Source organism: Pempheris klunzingeri, chromosome 24, assembly GCF_042242105.1.
Source record: "Pempheris klunzingeri isolate RE-2024b chromosome 24, fPemKlu1.hap1, whole genome shotgun sequence".
Classification (NCBI taxonomy): Eukaryota; Metazoa; Chordata; class Actinopteri; order Acropomatiformes; family Pempheridae; genus Pempheris; species Pempheris klunzingeri.
The window spans coordinates 137,512-152,718 of record NC_092035.1 but is presented as its reverse complement, the minus strand read 5'-3'; the positions used below and the strand labels follow the sequence as shown (position 1 = coordinate 152,718).

At 47.4% G+C, this 15,207-nt stretch overlaps 2 protein-coding genes across 2 annotated transcripts; both read left to right on the top strand.

The window, feature by feature from the left end:
* Positions 1–2,587: 2,587 nt before the first annotated feature.
* Positions 2,588–4,249, top strand: LOC139223576 (frizzled-7-A-like). The gene has a single exon (XM_070855526.1). It carries the CDS (start codon positions 2,588–2,590, stop codon positions 4,247–4,249), a length of 1,662 nt encoding a protein of 553 aa, XP_070711627.1.
* A 3,097-nt stretch (positions 4,250–7,346) lies between these two features.
* LOC139223764 (NLR family CARD domain-containing protein 3-like) lies at positions 7,347–15,205 on the top strand. The gene is made up of 8 exons (XM_070855753.1): positions 7,347–7,459; positions 10,019–10,073; positions 10,147–10,369; positions 10,533–12,324; positions 12,421–12,594; positions 12,749–12,922; positions 13,586–13,632; positions 13,727–15,205. Exons 3-8 carry the CDS (start codon positions 10,324–10,326, stop codon positions 14,293–14,295), a joined length of 2,802 nt encoding a protein of 933 aa, XP_070711854.1. The 5' UTR covers positions 7,347–7,459; positions 10,019–10,073; positions 10,147–10,323; the 3' UTR covers positions 14,296–15,205.
* Positions 15,206–15,207: the final 2 nt, after the last annotated feature.

Below are 15,207 nucleotides of genomic sequence, written 5' to 3'. Positions count from 1 at the left end.
ACAGAAAAAATATTAGGAATTTCTTCTACTACCTAAACTATTACTTACTACACTTCCCATGATGCTCTGGGGGATCTAATTATCACAATCTTCCCATGATATCAGTGAGTTAACCTCCATGTGGTCAGGTAGAGTCGGTCACAGGGAGCTGAACCAGCAGACAGCAGCTCCTGTCTGCAGAGGACGAACCCCTGGATGTTCACACAGCAGCTCCTGTCTGCAGAGGATGAACCCCTGGATGTTCAGACAGCAGCTCCTGTCTGCAGAGGACGAACCCCTGGATGTTCAGACAGCAGCTCCTGTCTGCAGAGGATGAACCCCTGGATGTTCAGACAGCAGCTCCTGTCTGCAGAGGATGAACCCCTGGATGTTCAGACTATCAGTGGATCAGTGAGAGACTGAAGGAACCCTAAAACTGACTCTCAGTTTTTACCACCTCTTCTTGATCAACTGATAAAATAAAAGCTGTTTTCAACAGTTTTACTTTTGAACTAATGTTCTCTCAGAAGAAAACATGAAAGAGAGAAATAAGAGATCAATAGTGATAGATAGATAGATAGATGATAGATAGATAGATAGATAGATAGATAGATAGATAGATGATAGATAGATGATAGATGATAGATGATAGATAGATGATAGATAGATGATAGATAGATAGATAGATAGATAGATAGATAGATGATAGATAGATGATAGATGATAGATAGATGATAGATAGATAGATAGATAGATAGATAGATAGATAGATAGATAGATGATAGATAGATGATAGATGATAGATGATAGATGATAGATAGATAGATGATAGATAGATAGATGATAGATAGATGATAGATGATAGATAGATAGATGATAGATAGATAGATAGATAGATGATAGATAGATAGATAGATAGATGATAGATAGATAGTTGATAGATGATAGATAGATGATAGATAGATGATAGATAGATGATAGATGATAGATGATAGATGATAGATGATAGATAGATAGATAGATAGATGATAGATAGATGATAGATAGATGATAGATGATAGATGATAGATAGATGATAGATAGATGATAGATGATAGATAGATGATAGATGATAGATAGATGATAGATGATAGATAGATAGATGATAGATAGATAGATAGATAGATAGATAGATAGATAGATAGATAGATAGATGATAGATAGATAGATGATAGATAGATAGATAGATAGATAGATAGATGATAGATAGATAGATGATAGATGATAGATGATAGATAGATGATAGATGATAGATAGATGATAGATGATAGATAGATGATAGATAGATGATAGATGATAGATAGATGATAGATGATAGATAGATAGATAGATAGATAGATAGATAGATGATAGATAGATAGATGATAGATAGATGATAGATAGATAGATAGATAGATAGATGATAGATAGATGATAGATGATAGATAGATGATAGATGATAGATAGATGATAGATAGATGATAGATAGATAGATAGATAGATAGATAGATAGATAGATAGATAGATAGATAGATAGATAGATGATAGATAGATGATAGATAGATAGATGATAGATGATAGATGATAGATAGATGATAGATGATAGATAGATGATAGATAGATGATAGATGATAGATAGATAGATAGATAGATAGATAGATAGATAGATGATAGATGATAGATAGATGATAGATAGATGATAGATGATAGATAGATGATAGATGATAGATAGATAGATAGATAGATAGATGATAGATAGATGATAGATAGATGATAGATGATAGATAGATGATAGATAGATGATAGATGATAGATAGATGATAGATGATAGATGATAGATGATAGATGATAGATAGATGATAGATGATAGATAGATAGATAGATAGATAGATGATAGATAGATGATAGATAGATAGATAGATAGATAGATGATAGATAGATGATAGATGATAGATAGATGATAGATAGATGATAGATGATAGATAGATGATAGATGATAGATGATAGATAGATAGATGATAGATAGATAGATGATAGATAGATAGATGACAGATAGATAGATGATAGATAGATGATAGATAGATGATAGATAGAAGTAAACTCTTCTTTCTGTGTCTGTATGTTAGTTTGGTAAAAAACCTAAAACGAATAGAAAAATAACCCCCCCCTCAAAAAACCCTCCTCCTCCTCCTCCTCCTCCTCCTCCTCCTCCTCTGCTCTGACCTGTGGGCGGGGTTCTTCTGTGTACTCTGAGTGCAGGAGAGCCCCCTTTCCCTCTGTCGACCAATCAGCAGAGAGCAGAGCCCCCCCCCTGGAAGGCTGGAAACCTTCAGTCAGTCAGAGTGCTGAGCGCCGGCGAGTCCGTCAGAGTCCATCAGACCAGACGAGAGCTGCAGGGTCTTATGAGCAAAGAAAACTGAGGAGGAATGTAACGGGGGTCTGAGGATGAGACACCGGCTGCTCTGTTGTGGATTAATGCAGGAATGTGTGATTAAAGAGCTCCTTACACGGTTTTTGACCCTGTGAAACAGGACGGAGACTTCAGCTACTTCACTCTGCACTTCCTTCAGTGGGACAGAACTTTGTCGTCATGGCGGTCTGGAGGAGCCGGAGGTCGGTCTGGGCGGCGGGCTGCGCTCTGGTCACGGCGCTCCTCCTCCGGCCGTCAGCCACTCAGTATGAGAAGGGGATTTCAGTCCCGGAGCACGGCTTCTGTCAGCCCATCGCCATCCCCCTCTGCACGGACATCGCCTACAACCAGACCATCATGCCCAACCTGCTGGGACACACCAACCAGGAGGACGCCGGGCTGGAGGTGCACCAGTTCTACCCGCTGGTGAAGGTCCAGTGCTCCTTGGACCTCAGGTTCTTCCTGTGCTCCATGTACGCACCGGTGTGCACGGTCCTGGAGCAGCCCATCCCGCCCTGCAGGTCACTGTGCGAGCGGGCGCGGCTAGGCTGCGAGGCACTCATGAATAAGTTCGGGTTCCAGTGGCCGGAGAGGCTGCGCTGCGAGGACTTCCCGGTCCACGGCGCCGGAGAGATCTGCGTGGGCCAGAACAAGACTGACGCCGCCACCCCCATGTCTGACCCAGCACCCGGCCTGCCTGAGGCAGTGACCCCGCCGCCGCCACCACACGTCTGGACCGACCAGCCCTTCTCCTGTCCCCTGCAGCTCCAGGTTCCCGCCTACATCAACTACCACTTCCTGGGGGCGAAGGACTGCGGCGCCCCCTGTGAGGCCGCCAAGCCCAATGGACTGATGTATTTCCGTGCGGAAGAGTTAAAGTTCGGCCGGCTCTGGGTCGGGATCTGGTCCATCCTGTGCTGTGTGAGCACCCTCTTCACCGTGTTCACCTACCTGGTGGACACGCGGCGGTTTCGGTACCCGGAGCGGCCCATCATCTTCCTGTCCGGCTGCTACTTCATGGTGGCGTTGGCCTACGCCGCCGGCTTCCTGCTGGAGGACAGAGCGGTGTGTGTCGATAAGTTCAGTGCCGACGGATACAAGATGGTGGCCCAGGGCACCAAGAAGGAGGGCTGCACCATCCTCTTCATGATCCTCTACTTCTTCGGCATGGCGAGCTCCATCTGGTGGGTGATCCTGTCCCTCACCTGGTTCCTGTCCGCCGGGATGAAGTGGGGCCACGAGGCCATCGAGGCCAACGCGCAGTACTTCCACCTGGTGGCCTGGGCGGTGCCGGCGGCTAAAACCATCGCCATCCTGGCCACGGGACAGGTGGACGGTGACCTGCTCACCGGCGTCTGCTATGTGGGGATCTACAGCGTGGACGCCCTGCGGGGCTTCGTCCTGGCGCCGCTCTTCGTCTACCTCTTCATCGGCACTTCCTTCCTGCTGGCAGGCTTCGTGTCGCTCTTCCGCATCCGCACCATCATGAAGCACGGCGGCACCGAGACAGAGAAGCTGGAGAGGCTGATGGTGCGGATCGGCGTGTTCAGCGTGCTGTACACGGTGCCCGCCTCCATCGTCATCGCCTGCTACGTCTACGAGCAGGCGCTCCGGCCGCAGTGGGAGCGGACGTGGCACATGCAGACGTGCAAGCGCTTCGGCACGCCGTGCCCTGCCGCGAACTTTACGCCGCTGATGCCTGACTTCACCGTGTTCATGGTCAAGTACCTGATGACCATGATCGTAGGGATGGCGTCCGGCTTCTGGCTCTGGTCCGAAAAGACGCTGCAGTCGTGGAGAAAGAGACTGAGCAACACGAACCGTGGGGAGACGACGGTGTAGGCCCAGAAGACGGGTTTACCTGGAGAACAGGTTTGCCTGGAGGTTAAGTTTACCTGGAGAACGGGTTTACCTGGAGGTTAAGTTTACCTGGAGAACCTTGTGGAAGTGAAACCAGACGGTTGTTTTGTGCTCTTTGGAGGACGTCCAGCCGTCTTCAGACTCAGGGAGGACGAGGAGACTCCTGATGACACCCAGATCACTTTTCTCCTCTCAGATCTTTAACTTTTCAGACTGAAGCAGGACGTCGGTGCTGGAAATCCTGGAAATCCTTGAACTTCCTTGATTTTTGCCTTTTTGCCGCCTGTCTCTGAAGTGTTTCAATCAGGGTTCCTGCATCTTTTTCAAAAACATATTCAAGCAGTTTTTAGCATTTTCAAGGTTCCAGCGGTTTATTTTCAAGGATTCCCAGCACCCATACGAACCCTGGAAATCCTTGAAAGTGCTTGAATGTGGCTTTGAAGGGAGGTGTAGTGTTTAGATGCTTCTTTTTGCTTTCAGGTGAAGAACGTTGTTGGTTTCCTTCAGTTTCTTCATGAACGTGTTTGTTTTGTTAAAGGACGTCTGAGTTCAGGAGAATTCGTGTTGTTCAGAATTTCAGAATAAGATAAGATCAACTTTATTGATCGCGAAGGACAATACTTTGCCAGAGTACAATACAAAAGTTGAATACAAAGTAGAAAGTGTAAAGTGTCTCTAAGTGAAAAAGCAGAGAATAGTGCCCAACAAATAAAATAAGTACAGAATGTAAACAAGAAGCGGATAAATAACAAAGTGAAATTGAGGGTAAACAGTAAACCAATGTCAATAGCTTATTTAGCTGTATAAATTAAAAGAAACCTAGAAAGAAGTTAAATGTAGAATAAAAAAGTAGATAAAAAGACAAGAGGACGAGAAGCGAGCCAGCGCCGGCGTCAGTAGAATAAAATAAATGCGTTTTTAAACCTTCGGCTGCAGTCGAGCTGCATGTTGGACACGTTTAAAGTGAATGAGCCTGTTTGTTACAGACGGTTGATCCCTCCTCATCCTCCTCATCCCTCTTTTTCCTCTTCTTCCTCTTCTTCCTCCTTTTGTCCCGGCTATGGAGAAACCCTCCCTGAGCTCCAGACCTGAACCTGGACTTCAGGATACCTGTGTGCCAGAGGGTTCTGGTTCCTGTGCTGAGGAGTCCTTCCCTTCCTGCCTAATATCAGTGTGTGCTCACAGCGTCCCTGCTTGGTTTCCTGGTTTGGATCCTCCCAAAGAGTCCAGCTCCCCACTTCCTGCTTCCCTTCCCGCTGGCTTCCTGTGTCATCTGCGGTCGTCCTACCTGACTTCCTGCCGTCTGGTTCTTGCACCCTGGTCTCCTGCTCTTCCTCCACACCGGCACCCATCAGGTCTTCCACCCTCCAGCTTGTTACTGCTCATCGTTCTTGATTCTTCTTGTGTCTTATTTATGCAGCCATGTCAGGATTTTGTCACTGTAATGACTAAATGTTTTATTGCAATTGAAATAAATCTGTGAGGAGGCATCAATACCTTTTTACCACAAACTTATTTTACTGCCAAACTGGATCCAGTGACCTTTGTTCGTTTCATTTCATCAGTAATCAAAACAATAGAAAACTCTACATGTTCATTAAACCTGCTTGTACTCAGCTACAGATATCAAATACAAAAGACTAATTACAACAATAGCGTCAGTCACGTGACGCCGTTGGGCCCGAAAAGACTTTTTTCCACAGACTCTTATTGTGAAAGAGACATCTGTGAATCAGAGGAGGCATTTTATTGTGAAATGGCTCGTTTCACCATCAGAGTTTCATCCATTTAGTCCGAAAACATTTGGAAAGTCTGGAAGAGCCACAAAATGTAATATTTCATCACATTTAAGAGCTCAGGGCTAGCGGGACGGCTGGGCTGCCCCGTGACGCTAGTGCGCATGCTCCAAGGACCCTTGAACGCTGAAGATCCGGGTCCTTTATAACCAGGAAGTGGAGCCCGTGGCCGCGCCGACGGAGCTCCTCTTTCTTCCGTGTGCGTCACAGGAAGTCAGACAGCAGCAGCGTCTGTCGGCGACGGAGACAGGAAGTGAGTGTGACTGCATCCAGACGGACTTCAGCAGGTAACAACACACACACACCTGAGATTCTTCACTGTTTGTGGGTCTGAATGAAGTAACAAAGAGTTAGAAAGTTAGAAAAGAGTCTTTTAGTGTTTAGTTTGGTCTCATTTAACCTCCAGGAAACAGAAGAAGGCAGTTTGAACTGGACTGAAAGCTGATCAGCTGGAAACTACACACACACACACACACTCACACACTAACTCACACACACACACACACACACACACACACACACACACACACACTCACACACACACTCTCACACGCTCACACACACACTCACACACCTACACACACACACTCACACACACACTCTCACACACACACACACACACACACACCTACACACACACACACACACTCAAACACACACACACACACACACACACTCAAACACACACACACACACACACACACACACACACACACACACACACACTCACACACACACTCACACACTCACACACACACTCTCACACACACTCTCACACACACTCTCACACGCTCACACACACACTCACACACCTACACACACACACTCACACAGCTGGAGGAGAACCCATGCTGTGTGTGTGTGGCTCCCTGAGTTTGGTCTGTCAGGTCACCGTTGTGTCTGTCTGGCTCCTGATTGGTGGACGGGTCCTGTAGCTCCTGAAGTCAGACTGAGGGCCAGGTGTGTTCGGCCAGGTGTGTTCGGCCAGGTGTGTGCTCTCTGATGTCTGGAGGGTCTGAGGGGCATCGTGTGCTCATGACTGGTTCGTGTTTCCTCTCCAGGTCAAAGCCACTGAGCTGAGCAGCATGGATCAGTGTGAGGAGGGAGCCCCCCCCACGAAAACCACTCTGTGTGTGGACCAGGACCAGGACCAGGACCAGGACCAGGATGGTTGGACCAAAGCTCAGAGGTGAGTTGAGGATCATGTCCCTGTCAGAGCTCAGTTCTCACACCACTGCACCGTCATTACTCTCTTCTGTTGAAGCCCAGAGAGACCTGGACCTGGACCTGGACCTGGACCTGGACCTGGACCTGAGCTCAGCTGTTTGTCCTTAAAGAGTGACCAGTCGAAGGAACACTTCTATGACTTTAAAGGACGGCCGTCGGCAGCAGAGAGGTGAGTATTTCAGGCACAGACGCAGATATTCAGGTAAGATTAAAGGTCTGAGGTGGAGCGAAGCCGAGAGGACAGAAGGAAACTACTGGTCTCTTAACCCTTTATCAGGCAAGGGACCATATTTGGTAGCTTAAGTGGGAGGTTAAGATGCCCCCCCTTGCCTCACCATGAGGCAGTAGAACTAACAGATTTCTCTAAGCCAGTCGGCCACAATCAGGCTCCATGACGGACCGGCATGAAACCATATATGGTGACTTCACTGACCCTGATTTTCACCGTAACATTTCATATTTTTTTGACAAACTCACAAAAGAAAAAAAGTCTTGTACTGAGCACCAGTGATGGTCTAGGGCATATGTGTCAAACTCAAGGCCCGCGGGCCAAATGTGGCCCGCCACGTCATTTTATGTGGCCCGCGAGAGCTTAAAAGTTCTGATTGTCTTAAAATAAATAAATCAAAAGGGTGCATTGACCATAAACTACATTTCCCATAATGCATACTGATTATGTTACCCGCGAAGTGACGGCATCAATGTGATTTTCCGAACAAGTGGAATTTAGAAATACAAACAATGATCCCAAAATGTCCAGGAAGGGTAATGTCCAAGAAAAATTGATGCAGATGGAAGATCTGTTTCAAGACAGACAGGAAGGCGAATACATGTTTGTGCTTCAAGGAGGAAAACCGGTTTGTCTTTTGTGTTATGAGGCGGTGGCGGTTGTCAAAGAGTACAATCTATGTCGGCATTTTGACACCAAACACGGAGCGAAGTATGCCAAAGTGAGCCTTCAAGAAAAAGGTTTCATAACCTGACAAATTAAAAGGATTTATGTTATAATAACAGAGCGACATCTATGCAGATATATATGTAATATTTGTAAGTTGAATAAGTAAAAAATTCAGAGTTATTTAACATTAAGGAGTAGTTGCATTTATTTTACATTACATTTAGTTACATTTATACTGTCTTACAGTTACATCTGGCCCTCTGAGGGATACCATTATGCTGATGTGGCCCTCGGCGAAAATGAGTTTGACACCCCTGGTCTAGGGTTTCAATGAGTGCCCTGTAAAGGGTTAAAGAATCAGAATCAGAATCAGAATTAACTTTATTGGCCAAGTTCAGGCAAACAAGGAATTTGAGTCGGTGAAACTTGACTCTCTGTACAGTGAGGAGAAAACAGAAATAAATTACAACTCCACAGTCTTGAGCGGTTTCAGCTCCAGGTGGTTCTGACTACATCAGAACCAGGACCAGCTGTTCCACCTCCTGTCTGTATGCTGACTCGTCACCGTCCTGGATCAGACCGATTACCGTGGTGTCGTCAGCGTACTGGAGGAGTTTCACAGAAGAGTCCCCTGAGGTGCAGTCGGAGAAGAGCAGTGGGGAGAAGACGCAGCCCTGGGGGGTGCCAGTGCTGATGGTCCGGGTGCTGGATGCTGTATTCAAGCTAACGGATGCTAACCGCTAACGAAGGCTAACACTTACTCATCAAACCGGCTAGTTTCCAGTCCTGTGACAGCAGAGGCAGAAACATGATCAGAGCTGGTCTGAACCAGGCAACAGAGAGGGGGGTTATGGGTAAATGTGTCGTGTGTCAGACAAGCTGGACAGAAAAACTACATCCATACTGTTAATTAGCTACCTGTTAGCTTCTACGTAGCCCAGAGAAGAACATTCAGGCTTTCAGGTAGCATCCAGTTAGCATTAGCTGTGTGTTCATGGTCCTGGGGGGGTAACTAGGAGCTAAAAAACATGTGATTTTCATGAACAGGATCTGAGTGTCCAGTTTGGAGACGCCAGGATTCTGGTTCTGTTGGTTCCTCAGACGGTTGGCAGGGAGTTGCTGCCCCAAGTGGGGGAGTTTTAGTATCTCAGGGTCTTCTTCTCAGTGAAGAGGGAGATATTTATATATTATCTATATTTACAGTCAATCTACGTTCCAGCCCTCACCTGAGGTCATGAGCTCTGGGTGGTGACCGAAAGAACGAGATCACAGAGACAAGCGGCCAAAATTCGTTTCCTCAGTAGGGAGTCTGGCTTCAGCCTTAGTGGGGGAGGAGCTTGGAGTAGAGTCGCTGAGTAGAGCCAGTTGAGGTGGTCCAGGCATCTGATCAGGAGGCCTCCTGGGCGCCTCCCTTTAGAGGTTGACTGGGCACGTCCCACCGGGAGGAGACTCTGGGGCAGAGCCAAAGGGTCCCCTGAGGGTTCTGGGTCTGCCCTGGAGCCCCAGATTATATCTAATCTTGCCAGGGAACACCTCGGGATCCCCCAGGAGGAGCTGGACAGTGTTTGAGTGTCTGGAGTGTCCTGATTGACCTGTTGGCACCATGACTGAATCCTGGATAAATGGATGGATGGACAGATAAACCATCAGTCCCCTGAAAGCTGCATGGACGTAGCCTGTTGAGTCACAGTGGGATCAGCAGTACGAGCAGCACCTTAGTTTCAGTGAACCACCTGACTGGATGATGATGATGATGATGATGATGATGATGATGATGATGATGATGGTCTGGGTGGACCGACGTCACGTGAGCTAATTGTTCTTCCACAGAGTGGACCAGCAGAGCCCGGAGCAGCCTCAGACTCACCTGGACTCCATATTTCAGGTACGTGTTCTACCTGTTCTGTCCTCTCCGTGCTGCTCTTTGTAGACCTGATGGATCTGATGTTCTGTTGCAGCTGCTGGAGGAAAACATCGTCACCTTTGTGAAGAACGAGCTGAAGAAGATCCAGAAGGTTCTGAGCTCAGATTACCCAGAGTGCTTGGAGAGGGAGGATGAGGAGGAGCTGGGCGGTGAGGATGAAGAGCAGAGGAGGAGCAGCAGAGAGGCGTTTCTGAAGATCACTGTGGACTTCATGAGGAGGATGAAGCAGGAGGAGCTAGCTGAGCGTCTGCAGACCAGTAAGACGGGTTCTCCACAGATTCAATGTGTTACTGAAGCTTCAAGGAGGAGAACATGTCAGTGAGCTTCCTTTAGAGGAAGAGATCTGTCACGGATCACGGCTCTGATGTCCTTATAGATCACTTATTGATCATTGATCTTATCTGCTGTGTGTTCATTCAGGAACTCCTGCCGGAGACTGTCGGCCTGAACTTAAATCCAGCCTGAAGAAGAAGTTCCAGAGTGTGTTTGAGGGCATCACTGAAACAGGAAACCCAACCCCCCTGAACCAGATCTACACAGAGCTCCACATCACAGAGGGGGGGGCTGCAGAGGTCAACGATGAACATGAGGTCAGACAGATTGAAACAGCTTCCAGGAAACCAGACAGACCAGAAACAACCATCAGATGTGAGGACGTGTTCAAAGCCCCACCTGGAAGAGAGGAACCAATCAGAACAGTGATGACAAAGGGAGTGGCCGGCATCGGGAAAACAGTCTTAACGCAGAAGTTCACTCTGGACTGGGCTGAAGACAAAGCCAACCAGGACATACAGTTCATGTTTCCTTTCACCTTCAGAGAGCTGAATGTGCTGAAAGAGAAAAAGTGCAGCTTGGTGGAACTTGTTCATCGATTCTTTCCTGAAACCAAAGGAACCAAAGCAGGAATCTTTAGGTTTGAAGAGTTCCAGGTCGTCTTCATCTTCGACGGTCTGGACGAGTGTCGACTTCCTCTGGACTTCCTCAACAATGAGCCCCTGACTGATGTGACAGAGTCCACCTCAGTGGATGTGCTGCTGACAAACCTCATCAGGGGGAATCTGCTTCCCTCTGCTCGCCTCTGGATAACCACACGACCTGCAGCAGCCAGTCAGATCCCTGCTGAGTGTGTTGGCATGGTGACAGAGGTCAGAGGGTTCACCGACCCTCAGAAGGAGGAGTACTTCAGGAAGAGGTTCAGAGATGAGGAGCAGGCCGACAGAATTATCTCCCACATCAAGACATCCCGAAGCCTCCACATCATGTGCCACATCCCGGTCTTCTGCTGGATCACTGCTACGGTTCTGGAGGTTCTGCTGAAGACCAGAGAGGGGGGAGAGGAGCTGCCCAAGACCCTGACTGAGATGTACATCCACTTCCTGGTGGTTCAGACCAAATTGAAGAACATCAAGTATTACGGAGGAACTGAGACAGATTCACACTGGAGTCCAGAGAGCAGGAAGATGATCGAGTCTCTGGGAAAACTGGCGTTTGAGCAGCTGCAGAAAGGGAACGTGATCTTCTATGAATCAGACCTGACAGAGTGCGGCATCGATATCAGAGAAGCCTCAGTGTACTCAGGAGTGTTCACACAGATCTTTAGAGAGGAGAGCGGACTGTACCAGGACAAGGTGTTCTGCTTCGTCCACCTGAGCGTTCAGGAGTTTCTGGCTGCTCTTCATGTCCATCTGACCTTCATCAAGTCTGGAGTCTGTCTGATGTCAGAAGAAGAGACAAGAAAAGACGAATCTGCAGAGACACGTTTGTACCAGAGTGCTGTGGACGAGGCCTTAAAGAGTCCAAATGGACACCTGGATTTGTTCCTCCGCTTCCTGTTGGGTCTTTCACTGCAAACCAATCAGAATCTCCTACGAGGTCTGCTGACTCAGACAGGAAGTAGCTCAGAGACCAGTCAGGAAACGGTTAAGTACATCAAGGAGAAGATCAGTGAGGATCTGTCTCCAGAGAGAAGCATCAACCTCTTCCATTGTCTGAATGAACTGAATGATCGTTCTCTAGTGAAGGAGGTCCAACAGTCCCTGAGATCAGGAGGTCTCTCCACAGATAAACTGTCTCCTGCTCAGTGGTCAGCTCTGGTCTTCATCTTACTGTCGTCAGAAGAAGATCTGGACGTGTTTGACCTGAAGAAATACTCTGCTTCAGAGGAGGCTCTTCTGAGGCTGCTGCCAGTGGTCAGAGCCTCCAAGAAAGCTCTGTAAGTGAGATTATTCACCAATAAATACTCTGCTGTCATTCGACTGGAGAGAACATACATAAGTTACTGCTGGTTTCCTCACTGTTGTCTCTCTAGGCTGAGCGGCTGTAACCTCTCAGAGAGAAGCTGTCTGTCTCTGTCCTCAGCTCTCAGCTCCCAGTCCTCCAGTCTGAGAGAGCTGGACCTGAGTAACAACGACCTGCAGGACTCCGGAGTGAGGCTGCTGTCTGCAGGACTAGAGAGTCTAAACTGTAAACTGGAACGTCTCAGGTCAGGATCCATCGACCCATTTTACTCATGGCCATTTAAAATCGGAATCACTTTTGTTGATAAATGTCTGACCTGTGTAGGACCGTGTCCGCTGACATCTATTAGTTAAATTAGATGTAGCTCACCTGTCTTTGTTGTTGTTGTGTGTTTGCAGGCTGTCAGGCTGTCTGGTCACTGAGGAAGGCTGTGCTGCTCTGGCCTCAGCTCTGAGCTCAAACCCCTCCCATCTGAGAGAGCTGGACCTGAGCTACAACCATCCAGGAGCCTCAGGAGAGAAGCTGCTGTCTGCTGGACGGGACGATCCACGGTGGAGACTGAAGACTCTCAGGTATGAAGAGGTCTGCTGCAGCCTCAGAGAGTCGGTCTGATGGAGGAGGAAGGGCTGGAAACATGTTCTCTGTTTGGTTAATGGTGGATCAGTCACATGTGGAGGAAGCATTTTCCTCCATTTCCTTCCTTCCTCCTTTGTCCTGATATTGCTTGCGGGGCGGACAAAGTGACTGTCCTCTTTAGTAAAGGGCTGATCACAAGGACCTCAGTTTTGTCAGAATTGCAATGGAGATGAATTTTAAGATCTCATTCAATTAGTAACAGAAGCTGGGCGGACATGAAGGAGGTACAATTATTGAGGTTTAACTGTAAGGTAAAGCTGTGTGTCATCAGCGTAGAAATATAAGAAATATCACAACAGGACTTTAGCAGGGGGCCAGGAGCTAACACATCTAATGAAAACCAAATAGGTCCAAGGATTGAGTAACATTTCAAAGCATCCTCTGCATGGAGTGAGCAGGCAGACTTTACAGTTACAGATGTGGGCAGGTAAGTGCAGGTGAAGATAAAAATAAAACACAAGCTAATCACAAGGACGAAACCCAACAAAGACTGAAGACGATCAGAGGATCAGGGCCAGTATTAACGGTCAGATGCTCATATTGTGTTTCTGTGTGATGCAATGATTCATCCATGATGTTCTGGTCTGACCTCCTTCCAGGATGGAGCCTGCTGGGGTCCGATGGCTGAGAGCAGGTCTGAGGAAGTGTAAGTGTGACTTTATTTGATTCACGAAAACAAAGCAAACAATGAACAATCGATCAATAACTGATGCTGCATCGTGTCTTTTTCTCTCCGTCAGATTCCTCCGAACTCACAGTCGACACAAACACGGTGAACAGAAAGATCAAACTGTCAGACGACAGCAGGGAGGCGACGCATGTGGACGAGGACCAGCTGTACCCTGATCATCCAGACCGGTTTGACGTCTGTCCTCAGCTGCTGTGCAGAACTGGTCTGACTGGTCGCTGCTACTGGGAGGTGGAGCGGAGAGGAAGAGTTCTGATATCAGTGAGCTACAGAGGAATCAACAGGACAGGAAACAGAAAGCAGTGCGAGTTTGGAGGGACGGATCAGTCCTGGAGTCTGGTGTCTGCTGATGTTGGTGGTTACGCCGCCTGGCACAATAACACCAGAACGTCCTCGTCCTCGTCCATCCTCTCCTCCTCCTCCTCCTCTTCATCGGTCTCTTACAGAGTAGCAGTGTATCTGGACTGTCCTGCCGGCTCTCTGTCCTTCTACAGAGTCTCCTCTGACTCACTGATCCACATCCACACCTACAACACCACCTTCACTGAGCCGCTCTATCCTGGGTTTGGGTTCTGGGCCGGGTTCAGTCCGGGTTCCTCCGTGTCTCTGTGTCCTCTGTAGGATGAAGAGTTGCCTCCTGTCAGAGAAACCGTCTGAACACATCAGTCGAGTCTGTACAGAATCACAGACAGAGAATAATAATAAATCCATCAGTAAACTTTGTACTAAATGTCGTAAACTTCTTCCGCTCCCGTCCTCCAAAGATGGAGGCTGAGCTCTTGAAATGGTGGAAATGCTGTTGACTTTCAGTCATCTTGTCTGCTGACTAACTGGCATCCTCATCTGGAGCACTGGATCGTTCCCTTGTGGAGTCCCTCTAGGTTCCATACTTGGGCCTGTCATCTTTTCCCTTCATCTGCCCCCCCTGAGGTCCGTCCTTAAAAATACGGCGTCTCATTTCACTGTTATGCAGACGACACTCAAATTTACCGTCCTTTGAGTTGGAAAGATGCAAACTCTGTAAGGACGATGAAGCTCAGATGACTTTTAACTTTCTAAATGTCAAAGTTGAACTGAAGTACTGATGTTGGATCCTAGTTTTGGCTGTGATGTCCCCATATTAACCTCCATGAGTCCATATTTAAATCCCACTTTAATAAATCTGGATGTGATCATGGACGGTGATTTTTAAACTGGGAAATCAGGGATCAAGTCCTGCTTTTTTCAGCCGAGGCTTCTATGTTATTATTTTTATTTAGTGATTTTTAGAGGATTATACATGTTTTTGTATCAAGTCCACTGGATTACTGTAGCACCCCCCCATGTTGGTGTCAGCCAGCCTGGAACGAGGTGCCTCAGCATGTCAGGCTGCCCCCCCCATGGCCCCCCACACTGCCTGTTCTAAAAACGCATTTTTATTCTTTGGCTTTTGAATCAGTATGAAAGCTTTTATTCTTCTCATTGTCGTTTCTATTATTTCTACTGTGTTGTTTTTCTGCTGTTCCGTTTGAATGTGTTTTTTTTAAATAAAGT